The sequence below is a fragment of the Carassius gibelio genome, chromosome B5, assembly GCF_023724105.1.
Source record: "Carassius gibelio isolate Cgi1373 ecotype wild population from Czech Republic chromosome B5, carGib1.2-hapl.c, whole genome shotgun sequence".
Taxonomy (NCBI): domain Eukaryota; kingdom Metazoa; phylum Chordata; class Actinopteri; order Cypriniformes; family Cyprinidae; genus Carassius; species Carassius gibelio.
Window position 1 is genome coordinate 20822551 of NC_068400.1, and position 22236 is coordinate 20844786.

Consider the following 22236-nt stretch of genomic DNA (forward strand, 5'->3'; position numbering starts at 1 on the left):
TGACGTCAGTGCTGAAGGGATTTTATAAAGGGGCGGATCTCACAAAGCGGCTTCAACCAACGTTCGCGACCAGAATGTCACCAAGACAACCTTATCCACTGCGTACGTCAATCAGTGGCTATTGCAATCTCTACAAACACTTTCAACTCCATTGCTTACATCTGACCTTCGAAAACCCAAATGCATTTCATTGTTTAGAAAAGATCCTGCACGCGACACCGTACCACAAGTGAATATAAGTGACGTTACGGATTTTTATGCATTCGTGATGCATGCATTTTTCATAGACGACTGTGAAAAAGAAAAGAAGAAAACAGGCATAACGTTATAAAGCGGGAGCTCTGTCCGTGCTTGAAGTATAGCTGACATCATTGCAATGCTTCACGTTTTGAATTTATTTATTTATTTGTGTGTTTATTTAACACCGCAGTGTAGAAAAGGAACCCTGATATACAGATATGCATATACAGATAATATTGTGTCTATTATGCATACCAAATGGCTTTGCAGTATTTTAGAATAACAACTTTGATTACACATCAAATATTGCTATTTAAAGTAAATAAATAAATAAATAAATATATATATATATATATATATATATATATATATATATTATTTATTTAAACAAAATATATGTTTTAAAATGCGTATTATTTTGTATTTTATTAAAATATTATTTTGTACATTTAAACATCTGTAGATCTGCACATCTAAGCTCCCAGTGCTCTGAGCATGTTGTCAGAGAGCGACCTCTGCTGTCAAAAACGCTTACTGCTGTTTCTAACCACACGTGGTGTCCATAACTATAGATGATGATGACGAAATATGGAAGTAAAATGTTTAGTTTCAACTTCATTCATTTATTTTTTTGTTTAAGGCTTCATTTCACTGCATTCACATTCCGATATTTGCATATAAAAACTTGAAGGATGTTTGATCATTCATTATTTCACAGGAAAAGACGGTCGGCAAGAGATTGTCACAGTGTAATTTCTGAGCCCCAAACAGTACATCCAGTAAAAGCAGCATAACAAGGTCATGCAAACCAACCAGTGAGGGCAAACATATCCGAGTATCTCATTCTGATTTGTTGACCAGGATCTGGCTTTAAGATGCATAAAAAAACTCAGGTATTACTGTATTACTATTATAGATATTTTATGTGTCATAGTACCCTATGAAAACTATAAAATCATAATCCAAAAAAAAAAAAGAGGGAAAAGAAAAGAAATGGGGTTATAATAGTTTGAAATTAAAATTGAAACCATAAAAACATAGCCCACTTACTTTTAAGTAATCACCAAGTGAAACAATATTTTAAAAAACTTTAAATCAGTTTTAGCTTATGTTATTTAAGCCAAAGCAACAATTTTAATTTTCGTTTAGCTTAAGTAGCCAAAATATTAACAAAAACTGTATCAACAAAAACACAAACTAATGGTTTATGAATAACAAAGTCCCCTTAAGGCAAGTCATGTCACTTGGGGGCCATCTTTGAAACCCCTCTCAGGCATGTGCAACTCCTGTCTCTTTGAATGGGGAAACATCAAATTCTACAAAATTGTTCACTAATCTTGCTATTTATTTTCATATTTGAAATCACCAAATAAATCTGATATCAACTGTGTCATAAATGTTGTTTATTTTGCTCAAATAGCATTATAAAAATCTTATTATTCAGGTTAGATCAGCCAGTGTACAATCGTAGTCCTGAGTGCATGTCTCAAAACATTGACTGTTTCTATAGCAACCAGGACTTCTAACAGCAGCTGCAGTGATGCGCTGACTTTATCGATTAGCTCCGTCATTCAGAAGGCGGAGCTTCCTGCAATTGAGCAGCCATATTGAGCATTGTATTTTTCCCCATTCAAAACTATACGAGTGACACAGCTTGGGTATTCTATAGTCTTTGATGATACTAAAATAACACACACTCTCTTATGCACTATGATGTTTTGTAGTATAAATAGTGCAGGTAGTGCGTTCACAATGGAATTTAAATACCTGGATGATGCACTTAAATAACTGAAAAAAGAAGTGTGTAATGTTGGACACATAGGTCACAGTTAATTATGTAGGGAAGGGAGAGGGGCTATCAGACTTCAGATTAAGAATGACAAAATAACCTTATATAATTCATACACTACATGGTTGAGTACATAGTGCATTAGTACACAGTGTATGAGTGCATAGTGTATAGTGCTTCATTTGGGACGCAGCTTCTCATTCATTTAATACAGTACACACATCCAGATCTCTTTTGAGCTCTTGCGTCCTCCTGATTTTATAACCTGTACTGAAATAGATAATATTGGATATCTCGCACCAAGGAAATACTTGGGTAAGACATCAACAGCTATTATCAGTTTTATAGGAGAATATGCAGTTAAATGCTAATGTTCACCTTACATATCAGTAGCCATATAATTCATCCATCCATCCCTGGTCTCTGTAATATCTCCCACTTCCACGGCCTTGCAGCGTATCGTACAAGTCGTTGGTCACAAAGCTGCTCTCAGTGCTGGCCAGTGTCACGAAACCACTTTCAGTGTCCCGGCCTGCCAAGTTGTCGTAATCTCCAGGTGGAGTGTCTGGAGAAGAACCAAGGAAGGAAGTGTTCTTGATGTCAGGCCGCGTGCCGGCCAGGTCTGATTCATGCTGCCTCCGGATGACGTTATAGACGTCAGGGCTTGGACTGTTGCATCTTTCTCCAGCGCCCCTGTATCCTGGCTCCTTCGGAGGGGTCTCAGTCTGTTGTTTCTTCCTGCATGCATAAATGTTGTTGTGTGCCATCAAATGAATCATATTTAAAATGCTTCTGATCAGAAAGGGAGCAGTCAAACAACGCACCTCTTTGTAAACAGCTTAAAGCAGAAAACACTCGTCGCCACAATCAACAGCAGCAGAAGTGGAATGGTTGGCAGCACAATATAAGCAATATTAAGAATGTTGTCTGAAAGACATGCAACAGGACATTGGTTAGTGTGATCAATAACGTCTTTTAAACTTCTTTTCAAAGTTTGGGGTTGGTAAGATTTTTAAAATGCTTTTAATAAGTATCTAGTGCCCACCCAGGCTGCATATTGTGGAATTTTTACAATATAAAATGATTGTTTCTAATGTAACATATTTTCAGAAGCCATTATTTCAACCTTCAGAAATCATGCTAACATGCTGATTTGCTGCTCAAGAAAAAAAAAATATTATCATCAATATATCATTATTATTGAACAGTAATGTTTTTCAAGATTGTTCGCTGAATAGAAAGTTCAATTTATTCTTAACATAAATCTTTTGGAACCCTATGCATGTCTGGAAAACATTTAATCAATTGAATATCTCCTAACTGGAAAGCCCCGGGCCCTTATTCATGAAAAATCTTAGTGCTAGTTGATCCTAATAACAAAATTCGAAGAAAATTCTTAGAAATGTGGGTGTTTTCTCCTAAAATGAAAGATCCTAGTAAAGTAATTCAGAAAGCATCTTAACCCTTAAAAGAGGTCTTAAGGTTCAAAATTTTTAGAAGTCTTGACAAGGCCTTATGGAAGAGGCTTAAGAGTTTCTTCAGCAGTAAAGAAAATGGACAAAACATGAAGAGGGAGAAGAAATGTGTTGCACAATGCATGACAGTGAGTTAATAAGACACTACACATTAGATCGTGCAGAGATCATGTTTGTGAGTGTGACTGATCTTAATGGGGACACGCTAACATCTCTGACACAGTGCAGAAATGCCTTTGCGTCAGAAATGGAAGTAATTCCTACATTAACATATTTGGCAACTGGAAAAATGCAACTATGCAGTAGTGATGATTTGGGTCTGTCACAACCTTCTATAAGCTGTTGCTGCTCATTTCCTATCAAATACGTTAAGTACAACATTAACAGTATGGTAAATGGAAAACAAAGAATATATATATATATATATATATATATATATATATATATATATATATATATATATATAATAGATGTGTGTGAGAGAGTATGGTAAAATAGGAAAAATTACGCCTGTAATATCAAAGTGAAGGCTTATCATAGACCCTACACTTAAAAGCGCTCTTTCATTTCCTTCTTGGACAACCAACCAATCACATTCTTCAAAAGACTGTGTCATACCTAGCAACGGCGTCAGCCCCGCCACCTCACTTAGATTAAAGTTTTAGTCTTTTCCTCGCTCAGTTGCTCTCAGATTGGTCCTGAATCACTCTTAACCTAAGACTCCTACATAGAAACTTTGGAGCTGAATTAGCCCTTTATGGCACAACTTTTAATCTTTTTTGGGGGAAAAAATTTCACCTCATATTATGGGAGTTTGGGGATCCCTGATAACATATCCATCATAAAATTTGTCGCCCCCCGACCCCAGATCCAGATGTTGGTTTGTTGCCTCAGGGCAACAATGTGCCATAAGGTTACTGGAAAAAAAGTGGTTTGTTGCCTGAGGGCAACACAATGCCATAAAGGGTTAAGAGCTTTCTTAGAGGAATCTTAGAGGCTTTTAGAATATGGGCCCAGGTATTCGGTTAAGTTTTAGTTCAACACACAGTATACCGTAAACAAAGTTGTAAATAAAACTCCAGTAAGCTTATTGGAGTAAATATAATATACTACTTCTACTTTAATGTTTCATGTTTAATTCGTTGTTCCAATTTTTTTTCAATGTACTGTGGGGGTCCAAACTTCTGAGACCACAATATGTCCAATTCTATTTCAATAGATCTTATTGCAAGTTATACCATCAGCATAATCATGTTTCAAAGAGCAGCTTGTGCTTCAGTGGAAGCAGGGACTTCTGATAGTGTTTACAGAGAGTCTCATTACTTTTTTTTTCATTAATGAGGTAGAAATAGTGCAGAAGCTGAAATAGCTGCCTTTTATTTGCATCACTAGGTTTACTTCAGGTATTTCAGTTTTGAATAATAATAATAATAAGAAAATCTCAAGATTTTAGAACCCACTGTATTGTGTTAACAGGTATTCATGCCATGACAGTCTTCAACCCTGTCTGTGAGAACAAGACTCACCTGGAGGTTCAGATGCGACCACCCTCATGCCATCATCCTTGTCTGTGACAGAGGGGTTTTGGGGTATTCTGGGTGTCGGAAGAGCACCTGTAATGTATGTGATATAGGTTCTATGGTACTATCTAATGCAAGACATCAATAGAGCAGCATAACAAACAGAAAAAAATTATAACTCAATCAAACAAACACACACACACATAAACAAACCAAACCAAAAAGACTTTCCTATATTCACACAAAATGGCACAATAAAATTAATCCATCCAACATTAATCCAGTGGTCCTCAGACTTCTTGGCTCAAAGGGTCTCCTTTGTTCAAGACAATATTTGAAGGTCATTCCATCTACACCGATACATACCTCTACAGTAGTATTTTAGTTTTTTCTTTGCAAGTACAATTAAGTAATTTAGATTACATTTAAATAAACCCGTCCTCAAATTGTTCCAAACTTAAAGCCAAATTGTTCCAAATATAAACCCAATAAGCCCACATATATATTCAATATACATATTACAAAAAATATATATATTTTGAAAGTGATTACAACAATATCGTTACTCTGTTTTGTTAAAGCTAATGTGGACATCCCCATTCCCATAGGATTAGAACAATTTTTAAAACTTTATAATTGTAGTCATAGTTTCTGTCCTTGGTATGCACAAGCCTTTTTTGGGGCCCACTGGAAAGTTGCAATAGATATGCTTACACACACACACACACACACACACACACACAAATGTTTGCTTTTGTGAAAAGTGGGGACATCCCATAGGCGTAATGTTTTTTCATACTGTAAAAACTGTATATTCTATGACCCTTCACCAACCCTACCCCTAAACCTAACCCTCACAAGAAACTTTGTGCATTTTTACTTTCTCAAAAAAAACTCATTCTGTATGATTTATAAGCGTTTTGAAAAATGGGGACATGGATTATGTCCTCATAAGTCACCCTCTCCTTGTAATACCTGTGTCATACCCATGTCATTATACAGAGTTGTGTCCCGATATGTCACAAAAACAAGAGCACACACACACACAAACACACACACACATATATTAACAAAATCATTTGTACTAATAATGCAGATTAACTATTTTAATATACAGATTAATAAATTTTTCAAGCACAACATCCTATAGCTTACCTTCAAATGTTCTATTTTCTTCAGGAACGGTTGCTGGAGGTTTATCTGAAACATCACATGAAGACCATGGTAGCTACCATATACTAAACGGTTCTTAATGTTCTATGAAGCTGTAATCAAATATTGCAACTAATAGCCATGAAAATAATACTACAAATATTAACTTTTTATAAATTTCTACATTTTCAAATGAGCACCCCTCAAATCTCTAGAATATTCTGCTCTCTGGATATGTGTGGTCTTGTCTGGAATGTAAGCGAATGTTGTTTTTTTTGTGTGTGTGTGAACCAGATGGAAATGATAAGCCTAATTGCTTTGAAAAATAACAGTATGCCTCTCTTAACAACGCTGCACTATTTAAATGTGTCATTCATGTCTGTAGTGTGGGATGTGTTACAGTAAGATGAAGCTTAATGCTTGGTGTTGGGTGTTTGTTCAAATCAGTGAGCTTTATCATTTGTATTTTTAATTGAGCAAGAAATAAACTGAATAAAACACACCTTCCCAACCTTTGGTGTACTTGCAGATAAAGTTGTTTTTGGTTTCACAATTGTCATCATTCCACTGGAACATGTAAGGTCCACCCTGACCTGGAGGAGCAGAGGGCTGATGGTACATCACTACACATACCTCAAATCCACAAGAAGGCTCATCCCAGTGCCAGTTCCTGTCACACACACACACAAAACAATGAGCAAAAGCACCAATACAGGAAATGTGTCTAATGTGGCTCTCGTCACACCTGAAGGTTGCTCGGCTTCCATCCAGCCAGTAGTATTGAGAAGGACAGTCTCCGTTTATCCCCTGATTGGCTTGATCCCTACGGAGCCCGATCCAGAAGTCTCCGTCCGATGCTTTCAGTTCATGGATGAAGTTCTCTATCAGTCTCTGCTCAGTCTTAGACTCAATACTGAGAAGATCGCCTCCATCACTCTTGCAGGCTCGACTTGCATCTTCAAAGTTGAGTTTACGCCGATTTTCTTGAAAATAGGCGATTTTATAGCAGGGCTTCTCAGTGCCACGCTTGCATATTTGCTGACCTACACATTATAGATGTTTGGAAACCCAATGGAATGTTAAATTACTCAAGTCTTTCAATTAATCTAGTGTACTTTTTTTTCTATTAAGAATGCTTAAACACAATTTAATTAGAACAAACAAACAATATGTTTCTTTCAACTGACCATGTACTCAAAAAGTACAGTACAAACAATACACTAATTTGAACTTCAGCTTACAAGAGACTTTGTTATAAAACATTTACAATAAAGAAAGACTAACCACATACTGAAGAACTGAAAAGTGATTGTGTACTCATTGAGTGACTAAATGCACCGTCAGTACAAAATGTCAGCTATTGTAATTGAAACAATGGAAAATCTAAATTTCTTCACGCACAAAGCCCTTTATTCACGTGTATATATTTGATTGTTTTTCTAAACCATGGGTTTTTCAGACAATCCGCAAATCCAGGGACTCCCAATAGAATATAAAAAAGCGTTTTCCTTCCACAAAGAACATTAATGACGTTATTGTAGCGAATATCAGATCACTAGGCTATTTGATGTTCAGTTGATTTAAAACGCGACCAGGGTGGTAAAAAAGGCTACCTTTTTTCCCTGAAAGTGCAAATATTTAAAGATAAAATGGAATGCAGTTATGATTATTATTATGATTACATTTCGCTTTAAGGATGGCATATAAATATACAGACATGCATGAGACTGAGCTGTCATTTAATTTAGAGAAAGCCATTAGTGTCTGCGGCAGAACATACCTCTGGGCTCGTAAATGTCTGCACCACAGACATCGGGTTTATAAGTGGTGGAGAGAGAAAACAGACACTCTTAAAGCATGATCTAAACAAGTCACTTCCTATATTTAAGCATCTCATTAAAATGTAGTATTAAACAGGAAACGATTTAGTCGGTGCGGGAAACCACAAAAACAGAAAAAAGTTATTGGAAAACCTTTTAAAATTACAACATATTACCATAGGGAATTGTTTCTATAGCCTATAATAAATAATATTACCAAGAAGGTTGGCAATGCACACGAGACACTACAATAAAAAATGAAAATAATATATCAAATCTTTTTTCAGTTTACAAATCTTTTCTTTCGAATATCATATCTGTAAGTTAGTATTTTTAAACAGTCGAGTGCAGTAACTTACCGCCAATAAGCTTTGATGCGCACGCGTATACGCTGAGTAAAATCAGCACGCAGACTTTTCTCATCAAATCCATTTGATCACCTTTTATCAAACTTCCATGGGTCTTAAAAGTAATTTCACGAAGTCAATGAAAATCCAGGAAAAAGAAAATGAACATCCAACACCAGGAGAGCTTCGTCCAGTAGAAACCCGATCACCTGTCCCGTTATCCGCTCAAATATTTGCGAACGTCCAGAGTGAGACGCGCGCGCGTGACCGAACACACAGACGATCACAAGACGTCATCAAATGACAGTAACTAACACGCCATGTTTTTTTATTTGTAGATATTAACAACTCACATAACATATTACAAGTACACAGTGTTCACTTCCTGTCTTTATTTGATATTTGAAGTCAAATTGACGATGTTTATAAACTTATGATAAACACATATAGCAATGCTGCATTATAAGTAAACATCCTATACATTGCTCTGTTTACTATGCTTAAATTACATATTTAATATTATCAATATGTCTACTGGAGCTTCTGAACTTCTTTCTTCTCCTCATCCACAGACGATGAAAGGGGTTTTGAAGCCAATCTACTCAGAACACATAAATAATTTCATTGTTTTCGAAATCCACTCGGTTCATTATAGAAACATCATTTGAATTAATTCTATACAAAAGAAAGTGCATTTTCTGTTTTGCATTGATTTAGATGTAGCAAACAAGTTAATCTAAGCATTACTGTTATGTGTCATGCTTCCACATTTTAACTTAATAATCTTGCACAGGCTAATGAAAGTCTTCATACATGACATGATATAAATTATTTTGCAATGATGCATTTATCTGAAAAGGAATTGCTTTGGATAATAGGACAGGTAATCAATGCAGGTTTGAGCTGTCTGTACAGAGCAGAGCAGAAAAGATCAGACAGATTTCAGATCAATATCCAAGCCTCAATATTAGCTTAAGTTGGTTTTCCAATAACCCTTCATCACTGGGCCTGGGAATCAATTTTAGTATAGAAATCCAATATAATAATGAACATGTTAGAAACTGTCAGTAATTTTGCTCTCTTTCCAGCTGACAAATCATTTCCCCCTTACCTGTTTAAATAATACTTGAGGCCCTATGTGCTTTTCCCTTTTATAACTGGATGTGATTTACAGTAGCAGCATCAGTGGAATAGCTCCCCTTATGCTGTCCACAGCAGTAAATTACTATTAAGCACACAATTACTATTACTTTATTGAATGCAGTAATACATTGCACTGTACCATCACATTTAATTGAGAAAAGTTTATTGCACTGTGTCCATAAGTTGCAAAAGATACAGTGAAAGATAATATTCCAGATTAAATTATAATCAGATAGAGTATATTAATTTCTGACAGAAAAGATAAATAATATACCTTTTATCCACTAGGTTTCCATTTCTTGTTTTGTTTTGGTCGGAAATCATCTCCTTCTGTTAAGAATATACAACAAAACTGTATTAATTCTGCATTAAAAAGAGGGCCTCAAAATGACATACAAATTTGAATCAGTTTTTGTTTGTTTTATAGTAAATATTAAAATTAAATATGCTCACTTAGGCTGATCAAAAGTACAGTAAAAGTAATGTTGTTTTACAATACTTTTATAAATAATGTAATACAAAACATTATCTAAAATAACTGTTTTCTGATTTATATATTATCTTTAGAGTCAGATGATTGTCAGAAATCATTGAAATATTGGTTATCATCTTTCTTCTTATTTCTTTTTATTATTAGAAACATTTTTAACATTATAAAAGTCCTTACTGATAATTTTGATTGATTTAATGGATTCTTATTCTTAAAAAAATACCCCATATGTTTGAACAGTGAGGTACTTTATGTACTGTAATATAAAAGAATATTTTTCAAACTTGTAAATAAAAAAAGATTATCGTGAGTTTTAAAGAAAATACTACTTCAGTTGTTTGACCTCAAAATTTCCCATATAATTTAATGTTTTAATGTATTTAAAAAAAGTGTATGTATATATATATATATATATATATATATATATATATATATATATATATATATATATATATATATATATATATATATATATATATATACGACACCTAAACTTGAAAACTATTAACAGTATCATATAAAATGTAGCTCTTTATATTATACAGCTAAAACTGAGATGCTTAACATCACTCCCAGCCACCAAAATGAAAAAACACAACTAAAGCATCTGACTTCAGTGCAGCTGGTGTAAGGCTTGTAAGGTACTCAGCAGGGGCTGGATAAAGCACCACCACCCCACAATCATCAGGCTGCTCCCCAGAGAGACATCAAAGTCTTGAGGAAGCCCACCCCTCCTTTCCTCTCCTCATCTATAGGCGAGGATGCCCTAAGAAATGCTGAGACTCTAGGGAAAAAGTGCTGAGGAAGGGAGACAGCACTCTAATGTATAGGAGGGAAATAAAACACTTGGCTGTCTGAGGAACCCTGCCCTGCAGCATCCAATATTCAATGGCTGTGTTAGCAGAAGACCCGAGATGAGGTTTAGGCTGATACAAACTGAATGGAGAGACCTGAGCGGATGTTTTAAGCTAATGGGGTCAAGTACTTCTTTCCAAGTATATTTCTTACCTTAATTCGCTCGTCCCTCTGCTTTTTCAGAAGTGCAATAATCTGCTCTCGTTTCTTGGCCTAACACATAAAGAAAGATGTAAGTAAATACACAACCAGTGTACACTGCATTAAAAAAACGAGTACACTGCATAAATGTTAAATTATAATACTATTATGAAAAACTATTTAAGTAAAAATTATTTTAGAATTAAAAATCAGTGTCATTTTATTATTATGTACAGTTTTTTTTAATTAAAATTCATTATTATTGAATAAGCTATTATTTTCATACTTTCCGTTTTCATTTAAATAAATAAAAAAAAATCACGTTTTTCTCATTGTCACACACCTGGACTCATTTAATGTGTTTTTGCCCGTGACCCAGTTTCTGTCTTTCCGTGTTTGATTAGTTCCCAGGTGTGTCCATTATCTTCCTCATGTGTTCCATGTCCCTGTTAATTTAATGATTCCATCCACCTGTGTTTCCCCAATTATCTGTTGTACATAAGCCTTGTCCCTTCAGTTCTGTTTTGTCGGGTCTTCTCACTTGTGACTCACTTGTCCTCACTTGTGATCACTTGCTACTTACGTGTGTCTACCTCTGTGCTCCATGTTGGATATCCCCTGTGTTGGATATATTAAAAGCCTTATTCTGTTTATCCTCGACTCCGTATTCCTTCAGGCAGCGAAAACCGTGACAGAAGACCCGACCCCAAAAGAAGAAAATAGAAAACTGCGTGTTTTTTTTCCTCCGTTTTGTTTTTGTGTTTTCAAAGTCTTTTTGTTTCGTAGTGTTCTATGGATCCCCTCTATCGTCCCGAATTCCTCATCCTTCTGCTGAAGCAGGAAGGACGTTCTCTCGAGGACCATACCAGACAGTTTATTCTATTAGCTAATGCCACCAGCTACCCGGACGACGCGCTCTGCACCTTCTACAACACCAGCCTGAACTCCAAGTGCAGAGCGTTGTCGCCCGAAGATGGTCCTCGGGAGGATTTCGCCGCATTTGTGGAGTGGACTCTGGCGAGAAATGGGTCACCTCTCACTGTCTGCCCCATAGAGGACCTCGCCAGCCCCACTCCCGACCCAGAGACCAGCCAGCCACCATCACGCCGCACGGAGCCAGAGCCCACCGCAGCCGCAGAGTCCGAGCCATCCACTGACAGGGAGCCGGAACTCGAGAGCGCGACTGACCAGGTGTGTGAGCCGGCAACACTGTGCATCGTGGGAGTCCTCGTGGAGATCGAGGGCGTGGAGGAAAGCCCTGCCCACACTCCTGCGACTGAGAGTGAGCTATATGCAGTCTCTGAAAGTCATATGGAGCAAGTTCTGGATCTGATGGACTGGTCTACGGAGGTAATCCCTAATATTCCTGTTTCCCCGCTGGTTCCGTCCAGCCCTGATTCCCCTGTATACCCTCTCAGTCTCCCACTCCTACCTCCTCCAGTCATTTCCTCTGCTCCATTTCCGCTGGTTCCGCCCAGCCCTGAGTTTTCTGTTTCTCCGCTGGTTCCGCCCAGCCCTGAGTTTTCTGTTTCTCCGCTGGTTCCGCCCAGCCCCTGAGTTTCCTGTTTCTCCGCTGGTTCCGTCCAGCCCTGAGTTTCCTGTGTCTCCGCTGGTTCCGCCCAGCTCTGAATCTTCTGTGTCTCCGCTGGTTCCGCCCAGCTCTAAATCTTCTGTGTCTCCGCTGGTTCCGCCCAGCTCTAAATCTTCTGTTTCTCCGCTGGTTCCGCCCAGCTCTGAATCTTCTGTGTCTCCGCTGGTTCCGCCCAGCTCTGAATTTTCTGTGTCTCCGCTGGTTCCGCCCAGCTCTGAATCTTCTGTGTCTCCGCTGGTTCCGCCCAGCTCTGAATCTTCTGTGTCTCCGCTGGTTCCGCCCAGCTCTGAATCTTCTGTGTCTCCGCTGGTTCCGCCCAGCTCTGAATCTTCTGTGTCTCCGCTGGTTCCGCCCAGCCCTGAATTTTCTGTGTCTCCGCTGGTTCGGCCCAGCCCTGAATCTTCTGTGTCTCCTGTATTCCCTCCCAGCCTCCCTCTCCCGCCTCCTCCCAAACCTGCTGGTCCCTCTACTCCTTCGCTGGTTCCATCCAGTCCTGATCCTCCTGTCCTTCCTCCCATCCTTCTCCTCTCTCCTCCTCCTAGACCAGCCAGTTCCTCGCCATCCCTGCTGGTGCCAGTCAGTCCCGCAGCTCACCCTCAGTCCGCGCCATCGGGGCGCAGTGGTTCGCCGCTGGACTGCCAGTCTCCAGCTCCGCCTTGGCGTGTTAAGGCCCTGACTCCGCCTCCAGCCTCCGAGCCCTGGACTCCTCCTCGGTCCTTCGACCCAGCGGCTCCGCCTTGGCTCTTAGCTCCCTCGTCTCCACCGTGGCCTGTCATCCCACCTGCTCCACCGGGCTCCCTCGTCCCTCCGGCTCCACCTTGGTCAGTCGTCGACCATCCGCCGCCTCGGGACTCCACTCCTCTGGTTCCACCTCGTCACTCCATCCCTCCGGCTCTGTCAGGCTCCTCCTTCCCTCCGGTTCCACCTCCATCCTCGGTCACTCCGGCTCCACAGCGGTCTGCCGGGACCCCGCCTCCACCTTGGTCGCCTGAGCCTTCAGCTCCACCTAGGCCCTCCGGATCCTCGTCGTCACCCTGGCTCTGCGGCTGTGCTGCTCCATCTTGGGCTCCTCACCCACCGGTGCAGTCTCCGCCTGTCGGCCCCCTGGTGTCGTCGACCCTTCCTTCACCATGGCTCCTCCCGCCGTCGACTCCACCTTGGATCTCCGTCCTGGCTGGTCTCTGGTGGACCATCTGGCTCCTCCTGTCTCCTCCCTGGCTCCTTCCTCCGTCGTCTCCTCCCTGGCTCCTCCTTCTGTGGTCCCTGTCTGCTGGCCCCCTCCTGGAAGTCCGTCCTCCACCGGAACCTCCTCCCAAGTTCCCACCTACGCCTCCCCCTGTTGTTTCTACGGTGCGAGGACGCACCTACCGGGAGGGGGGAGTACTGTCACACACCTGGACTCATTTAATGTGTTTTTGCCCGTGACCCAGTTTCTGTCTTTCCGTGTTTGATTAGTTCCCAGGTGTGTCCATTATCTTCCTCATGTGTTCCATGTCCCTGTTAATTTAATGATTCCATCCACCTGTGTTTCCCCAATTATCTGTTGTACATAAGCCTTGTCCCTTCAGTTCTGTTTTGTCGGGTCTTCTCACTTGTGACTCACTTGTCCTCACTTGTGATCACTTGCTACTTACGTGTGTCTACCTCTGTGCTCCATGTTGGATATCCCCTGTGTTGGATATATTAAAAGCCTTATTCTGTTTATCCTCGACTCCGTATTCCTTCAGGCAGCGTAAACCGTGACACTCATTATTATTATTATATACTATTATTATTTTAATATTACTATTTAGGTTTAATCTAGTGACCGAAAGAGCTCAGTGGGCTGCAACTTAAGAAAACATGCAAAAAGAAAAATCACAAGCAAATAAGAAAACATTTTCTAAAGTTTGACAGTACATGTGATGCAAATATTTGCAACACAACCAAATACAGAAACATGCTGCCAATAGTCACAACACAACCAAACATAAAAAATGTTGAACACAATGGGGGAAACTAACAATGCTCACTAAAGTTAACCATGGTTTTATTACTGTAAAAGTGTAGTTGTAAAAGTAGCCAGCTTACATAATGTTTCAGCTAGTTAACGTCATCTTATTTTTAATAATATATAAAAAAGCTAAGGAATCATATGATCAGGATGCTAAAATAAACAAACATCTCACCTTTCAGAGCAGACATAAGCATGTCCCAGGTTTGTCACTTGATTCCCTTGGACTGTGTGAATTTTCAGTACGTTTGTGTTGTGAGTATTTGCAGTGCATTTCTGTTTTCTGCTCATTTCTGTGTTGTGAGTATTTGCAGCATTTTGCAGTATTTGCATTTTCTGTTTGCATTTGTTTTCTTAAATTGCATTGCGTTGAGCTCTCTCGTTCAATGTAGTTTAATATATATACATATACATATATATATATACATATATATATATATATATATATATATATTTCAGGTTAAGTTTTATTTGTAATTTTTATTTAATTTTGGTAACCAAACAGTTAATGGTAGTTATTGACTTCCATAATACAGGGGGAAAAAGTAAATGGCTACTGTCAACTGTATTTTAATTTTAATTTTTAATCACTCTAATCTTAAAATAAATACAAAATGAGAAATGTTGGTCAAGCAATTAACTTAATTGTTTTCCATATAATATTTTATATCAGCTTTAAATCAGTTCAATTAACAAAAATGTTTTTAATTAATTAGTTTAAGTCTCAGTTTATTTTTAACACAAATACTACAGTAAATATATAAATCATGTAAATACACAACCAGGGAACATGCCATATCACTGAATTTATCTATCAACACCTACATTGATGGCCATGTGTAAAAGATGGTGCATGATACATATACACATTTATATGCACTGCTATATCGTAGCATGGCTGAATAGGCTCAGCTGTCTGAGTATAGCAGTCGACAGATGCACTTACTAAACAAGCCTCATCATTTTGATTTTGTACCCATGGTTTCTGGCTGCACTTAATGTCATTTCATTAAATCCATTACATGCTTGTACACTGTAACCATTTTTCAAGCCAATGCCATTTTATGGCAGGTTAATCAGTTATAATAATGTAATGTAGTGTCACTCTTGATTATTATCACTCAGTGTAAACATCTGTCATATTGCAATCTGCTAAAACTCATACAACTAAATCAAATGGAGTTGTGGAACAGTACAATACATCGGGAAAATCACATTAGAGATCTATTAAACATTACAATAATGAAACAACATAGAACAGAGACTTTAAGGCATTTTTGACAGTGCAAAGCCGATTTTTATGAAAAAACCTCCAATGAATAACCCTTCGATTCAGAGGTTTTGGGAATGAGGCTAATTAGCTAAGAGTAATCTCATAAAATGGATCTGTCCTCCAGAGGGCCATCCATCCTGGGGTTTCCGGGTTGATTACTCACAGTGGGAAAGCAGACATTACAGGGAGGACACTGTCCACTGCCCTGATGAACATAATTCAAATACAAGAAGATAAATGAGTGGCCAGATTGTACACAGCACATGGAACACCAAGGCTAGAGTACAACACATGGAGATGGTAAACTGTATTGGCGCAGCTGACAAGCAACAAAAGTGTTACAGCACATAAGCACAAAAAGCAAACAAAGCACATTATTATAATTTTTATTAATATTTGGAATGAGCTTTTTTCTATAGAACTTTCTGTTTTCATTTTAATTATGACATTTTTATTAATTTTGTTATGCCATTTTGCACTTTTTAATATATATATATATATATTAGAGGTGGGCATAGATTATTTTTTTTAATCTAGATTAATCTCACTGTGATCTTGAAATGAATCTAGATTAATCTAGATTAAAATGGCTCATTCGAATTCTGCCGAAGGCATTCAGAATATGTGTGTTACCCAAATAAAACTGACAAACAGTAAGTCTTTGAGAAGGGGTTTATCAAGCTAGATGGTGCATTAGAAAAGGGGCTCATCTCCTGTTTCCAAAATGCATCACAAACTGTTTGAAAAAGCTTAAACTAATTCCACATTGCACAAGGTGCAAACAACATTACTCCTGTTTCACACCAATGTTTAAGTTTTTTTTTTCAAGTTTGTAGGTGTCAAGGTACAGAAACCAAATAATAGCACTGGATAGTCTTCAATGTAAAAATGAAATATACAATCAAACCTACATTTATTCAGACACCTTCAACATTTCTCACATTATTACAGTTTTGCTATATATATCAAAAATTTTATCTGGTTTCTGAATAATTTTTGGTTTGACTGTTAAAACTACAAAGAAATTCAGTCAAGAGCAGTGAGTGATTTTCTTTTTCATTTTCTTGGATTAACATTACAGCAGCCAGTAGCTAAATTAGGCCATGAACGCATCCAATATAATACACATCCCATTTTTTCCTCAACTGTTTACTTTCACTTAAGAAATAACTGACAGTTTTTTCGAGCATAATTTCCAAGGTGGATATTTTGACATATTTTGTATGTATTTGTCGGCACAAGAGCAAAAATAAGCAAATTCGATGTTCTAGTGTTTTGAGACGCCTTTCTCTGCGTGAGCCCTGAACACCAGAACACCGTGGTGTTAAATTGGGCTCTTTCACATCTTTTTGTTTGTTCAAACTGCGATTTGCATTTGTTCATTCGGGTGCAGGAGGAACTTCGAGGTGAACTTCGCAGAAGAGAGCTCGGTTCATTGTCGCTGTCCGTGATACGCGGCTCTCTCTCTCGTGCGCACCTAACGGTACGCGCTGCTCTGTTCAGCTTTTCCGCGTCTTGTTTTTGGATGCTTGAATGTTTAAATCGACAAGCGGTACGGCTTAACAACACGTGAGAAAGATAAGCTTTCGTGACGATGCGCAGCAGTGGCCCTTCAACTGTCCTGAGCATCTTTTTAGGCTGTCCTCAGCGAGTCATTTATAAAATATCAAGGTGAAAGTCATCATAGCTTGCTTTACCCAGCTCCCAACCCAACTTTGAGAATAGATTAACGGCGATATTTTTTTTTATCGCCCGATAAGAGTCTCGCGTCAACGCAGCACGTTAACGGCCCACATATATATAATTTTATTTAATAATACTATTTAGGTTTATTTATTTATTTTAGCTTTTATTTAATTTATTTCCACTTAGTAATTTTAGTGCTTCAACCTAACCAAAAATGAAAAGGCTGCCTTATTTATTCATAGGTTTATTTCAGTTAACAAATATGTTTTAATAGTTTTAATGTTATTTTTAATAAATTATCTTATTTTAACTGAGAGACTACATGTATTTTTATTTATGTCACACTGCAGGCAGCAAGACCATTTAAATTAAACAGTGATGGCAAAAAAGTGATTTAAATGGTAAAAATTAAGAAATAGCAACCACCTAGAACAAATATCCTTTATACTATACAGTAATATCCAGTTTATTTAGGAAATAACTGAAAATGTACAAATTTCATAAAGCACTTTTACAAGTGTACTCCTTGTATTAAATGGTCAGATGTACTTTATTACATATTCCACTGAAGCTTTATATCATGCTGTAAGAAGATAACCAGGTTTTATACATATTGTGGAGTTCACACAGCTGGAATGCTGGTCTCAATAAGGGAGAATATATTAAATACATTTTGAGATTCATGATAATTTTTCAATTTAACTGTTAAAAATAAAAGGATATTTTCTCTGACATTTGGACCTGTAAACTAGTTTTCATACTAAATAAACACACAAAAATGAAAAAAATTAAGTGACATACAGGTGATCCATACTCAGAATTCATGCTCTGCATTTAACCCATCTAAAGTGCACACACACACCGTGAACACACACCCGGAGCAGTGGGCAGCCATTTATTCTGCGGTGCCCGTTAGGAGTTCGGTGCCTTGCTCAAGGGCACCTCAGTCGTGGTATTGCCGGCTTGAGACTCGAACCCACATCCTTAGGGTTAGGACTCAAACTCTCTAACCATTAGGCCACAACTTCCCTCATAATTTTATTTATTTATGCATTTACCATACGCTTTTAACCAAAGCAACTTTTTTTTTTACCAGTATGTTTGTTCCCAATCGAACCCACAACCTTTTGCACTGCTGATGCAATGCTCTACCACTAAGCCACAGGAACTATAGAAATGCGGACATTTCAGTTTTTTTTTTTTTTCTTTACTTACTGCTCACAGTATGCTTAGGTTATAAGGCAAGTGCAGAATCTTTAGTCTGTAAAGCAAAATGTAAAGTTTTTTTGCCCAGCAATGTCTGAAAAGGGACAAATCAATGCTTCCTCCTGCTTAAAGACAGATGAATTGATCTGCAAGACCAGTGATTTCCTGCTAATCCGATTAGTAGATGTGGTTGGTGCAATGTTGGGAGAGAAGCTATGCGGAGAGATTCATCACCCTACAAATGTAGGGCTTACGAGCGGTAAGCAGGCTCTTAATGATTCTGCCTGCTGGATAGTGTACAATCAATCAGCACAATAACTGCCTTGTAATATGAAGCACAGCAAATCAGGTGCAGGATGATGCGGTAAAGTTAAGGGCTAAGAGTGTGTTCAGATTCCTAGCATCTAAGTATAATTAACATGTAATAGTGATACTTGCTTTAGTACCATTAAAACTTTATATCAGAGTTCCATTTTATGCTGTGATCTTAAATTATCTGGGATGCTCCTCAGAGAGTCATTTTGCTTATGCGGCACACTGAGCACTGTTGTTAAACTGGTGAATCCAGCCTGCCAGATCTACACTTAGAAACCCCGTTGATCTCACATCATCTATCATTAGAGATCCACATCTGCCCTCCACAGACTGGCTCATTAGCTCTTTATGCTGTAATGCACTGTCTAGAAATAAAGACCACAGCAAAGGGAGAATCAAGCAGGGGACATCTAGACCACATTATGCCACATATCTCAATCTTTCTTATTGTTTTTGTTTCTCAGAAGTGCTAATTATCTTATTAAATCAAGTCCTTTTACTTGACATTCTGACATGTGCAGGGTATTGAGTTTGTGATCATTCTGCTTAAACACACAGTACTACACATTTCACTAGCTAGGACCACGCCACAAACCAGCTATGCAACTGGGGAAGAGTAGAAAGAGGATGAGGGGGTCGAGGGAATGGGATGATGGTCAGGTTGATCAGGGAATCTTGAATTGATGGCTCAGGGAGACTCATGGTGGGGGTACCGTCTCTAGCGTATATTTAGGCCAGACAATGAGGACCCCCTGATACAACCTGATAGAAATATAATGTGGGATAAGGTTGGTTGAATGGATGAGAAAGGGAGGGAAGGGTGGGTTCTCGAGAACGAGACTAGCAGAGTGGTGTGAGGTGGCCCGGTATATATGGAGGTTTGGAAGTCAGGTGATTGTTTGAGGCGTGGCCCTGCTCCCGAACTTTAGTTAACCTCACTTAACCCCATATGTTTCAACTATCCTAAAGAGTGCTCTCATATACTGGAGCTGTGGTGCAGAGCAGCACGTTTCCACAATATGTACAGCAAGCGCCATTGTCTGCATAACAAACATCTGTTAAGTACAACATTCATTTAAATAAAATCTCTAAATTAATTAATTAAAATCTAAACTTTTACATTTTTGTTCACTACCTCTTAACAATCAGCTTCACTTTGTTCTATACTTTTCCCCCCCATCAAGAACCTTGATGCATGGTTTATTACTATTATTTTTATAATAATTTTTAAAAAGTGCTGTGACCCCTTAAAAGGTGATTCTTTGGTAGGGATGTTTTCAGACTTTTTTTTCATTTTTTTTAGAGTGTACAGTAGAATATAAGAAATATCTCCCCTTGGGACATGACTGAGGTTACGTTCAAAAATAAGATCAAAGCTCATACAGTTAAAATGCTAAATAAGCACATTTATTCTTAATTCTTGGCAGATTGATTTGACTGCACTGACACTATCGGTTGAGAACGAAGTTTGAACTGAATTCAGCTGAATGCAAAAACTATAGTTTTTTTTTTTTTTTTGTGTGTGTGTGTGTGTGTGTGGAACTGATATATGGGTGAATTGATTTGTTTTATAATGGACAAATTTTGCAACAACACTGCTATTAAAATGACCGGAGCTGAATAACTTATTTAAAACAAATTATTGCCTTCTGTAGAGCTGATTGTGAGCTGAAGTGAACTTGTTTTATAATTGATTAACCTTGCAGTTATTGAACTGAACTGAAATAAAACTAAACTATATGTGTGTGTGTGTGTGTGTGTATAGGCTGTACACACTGAATAATTAATAATAATAATAATAATAATAATAATATACAGAGAAACAGTAAAAATTCGTTGTCAATAACGTTTTTATTTTGTATGTTGATATTTAATGCAGAAACTGACTTTGGCTTTCATACAACATGTACTGTACGTGCTTAACGTACCCACGTGACCTCACCATCTCAATGTATTTCTGCCGCTCCTCCTGCTTTTGCTTCAAGTAAACATCCTGCTGGATTTCATCATCCCTCTCTACCAAGAAAGCAAACAAACAGGCCAAATCATATTATACTGAAGAAAAATACAATACAATAAGCTCAGGCAAACACCTATAGGTCTACTATACTTACTAGACAACGACGCTTTATTTGTGGTAGCATGTGTGGCTAAAAATAGAACAACAAAGTATTACTTTATCTGATTTTATTTCAATTCTTTAAGTGTGTCATCAGAATGTCTGAACCATATTTACAGACCTAAACAAGCGCCGGACCTCGAGGTCCACATAGTTTTTTTTTTTAAATTATTTTTATTTTATGAATTTACAGCTCATTCACACAAATTTGCAGTGCCAACGTACTTAAATACAGTTTTCGCTGTATTTCGCCCTGAAGGCCACACTTACAGTGCGGTGTCTTCGCAGCTCTCAGCCGCTGCCTGATGTCCGCTGAGACGAGTCGAGACTCTATCGGCGGCTGCAGGGAGAGAGAGCTCCAGAAAACCTTTGCATATGCCACATCTTCTTGCGACGCTCCATCAAATACTGTATAAAGTTTGTCGAGTTCTGCAAGACTGTCTAAAACCTTTTCTTCTAATTCTTCAGTCATAATAGCAAGCTTGCTGTTCTAGCAACAGGTTAACCGTTAATACTTAACCTTACCAATCATGTGTGGATGTTTACGGTTGCCAAGGTGACCAAACGCTCCCGATAAACGGAAGTAACGTTAAAAGAATTACACAAGAAAGAGAACTCGAGATGAGAATTTTGTAAACAAGCTATTTATTATTTTAATGATCTTTGCTTAACACTGGACTGTTTGTCACTGCTCAAGGAAAGCTCCCTTTTATTTTTTTTTAGTATAGGCTGGCTATATTAGCACTGTATAAAAATGAAATACACAACTGTAAATACTCGCACCCAACTAAAAAAACAACAAACAAAATAACAAACCAAAAACAAAACAAGCAAACCAAAAACATCCCATGCGCACGAGAGAAATATTTATATACTGTAGGCCTGTCAGAATATATATATATATATATATATATATATATATATATATATATATATATATATATATATATATATATATATATATATATATATAATCAAAACCAGGCTATGGTTTTGATTATATTAAATCTAATCAGGAAAATGAGAATGACATGGTATGTTTCACTTTACTTTGTTTTCAGATGAAGGTATGCATTACAAA

At 37.9% G+C, this 22236-nt stretch overlaps 2 protein-coding genes across 4 annotated transcripts; both read right to left on the reverse strand.

Annotated features, from left to right (window-relative positions):
* Nucleotides 1-760: 760 nt before the first annotated feature.
* Nucleotides 761-8580, reverse strand: LOC127958621 (layilin). Of its 3 annotated transcripts, none has more exons than XM_052557528.1 (8): nt 8356-8580; nt 7957-7974; nt 6922-7219; nt 6689-6846; nt 6180-6224; nt 5031-5117; nt 2854-2956; nt 761-2767 (listed from the first exon to the last, which is right to left on the reverse strand). In XM_052557528.1, the coding sequence occupies exons 1-8, from the start codon at nt 8426-8428 to the stop codon at nt 2416-2418; spliced, it is 1134 nt and encodes a 377-aa protein (XP_052413488.1). In that variant the 5' UTR covers nt 8429-8580; the 3' UTR covers nt 761-2415. The 3 variants fall into 3 exon arrangements, with proteins under 3 accessions (XP_052413488.1, XP_052413487.1, XP_052413489.1); XM_052557527.1 differs by having other exon boundaries at nt 764-2767; nt 6680-6846; nt 8356-8579; XM_052557529.1 differs by lacking the exon at nt 7957-7974 and having other exon boundaries at nt 765-2767; nt 6680-6846; nt 8356-8578.
* A 76-nt stretch (nt 8581-8656) lies between these two features.
* Nucleotides 8657-21711, reverse strand: hoatz (HOATZ cilia and flagella associated protein). The gene is made up of 6 exons (XM_052557530.1): nt 21426-21711; nt 21151-21186; nt 20979-21052; nt 10985-11044; nt 9761-9816; nt 8657-8941 (listed from the first exon to the last, which is right to left on the reverse strand). Exons 1-6 carry the CDS (start codon nt 21625-21627, stop codon nt 8875-8877), a joined length of 495 nt encoding a protein of 164 aa, XP_052413490.1. The 5' UTR covers nt 21628-21711; the 3' UTR covers nt 8657-8874.
* Nucleotides 21712-22236: the final 525 nt, after the last annotated feature.

Excerpts from the sequence above, each read along its gene's own strand:
- LOC127958621 (XM_052557527.1), bottom strand. The coding sequence starts at position 8,428 with ATGGATTTGATGAGAAAAGTCTGCGTGCTGATTTTACTCAGCGTATAC. Across the intron at positions 2,957-5,030 it reads GGTCGCATCTGAACCTCCAG|ACAACATTCTTAATATTGCT; the intron begins GTGAGTCTTGTT and ends CATGTCTTTCAG. Across the intron at positions 2,768-2,853 it reads TTTAAGCTGTTTACAAAGAG|GAAGAAACAACAGACTGAGA; the intron begins GTGCGTTGTTTG and ends TTATGCATGCAG.
- hoatz (XM_052557530.1), bottom strand. The coding sequence starts at position 21,627 with ATGACTGAAGAATTAGAAGAAAAGGTTTTAGACAGTCTTGCAGAACTC. Across the intron at positions 21,187-21,425 it reads AGCTGCGAAGACACCGCACT|CCACACATGCTACCACAAAT; the intron begins GTAAGTGTGGCC and ends TTCTATTTTTAG. Across the intron at positions 8,942-9,760 it reads GGAAACCTAGTGGATAAAAG|ATTGGCTTCAAAACCCCTTT; the intron begins GTATATTATTTA and ends TGTTCTGAGTAG.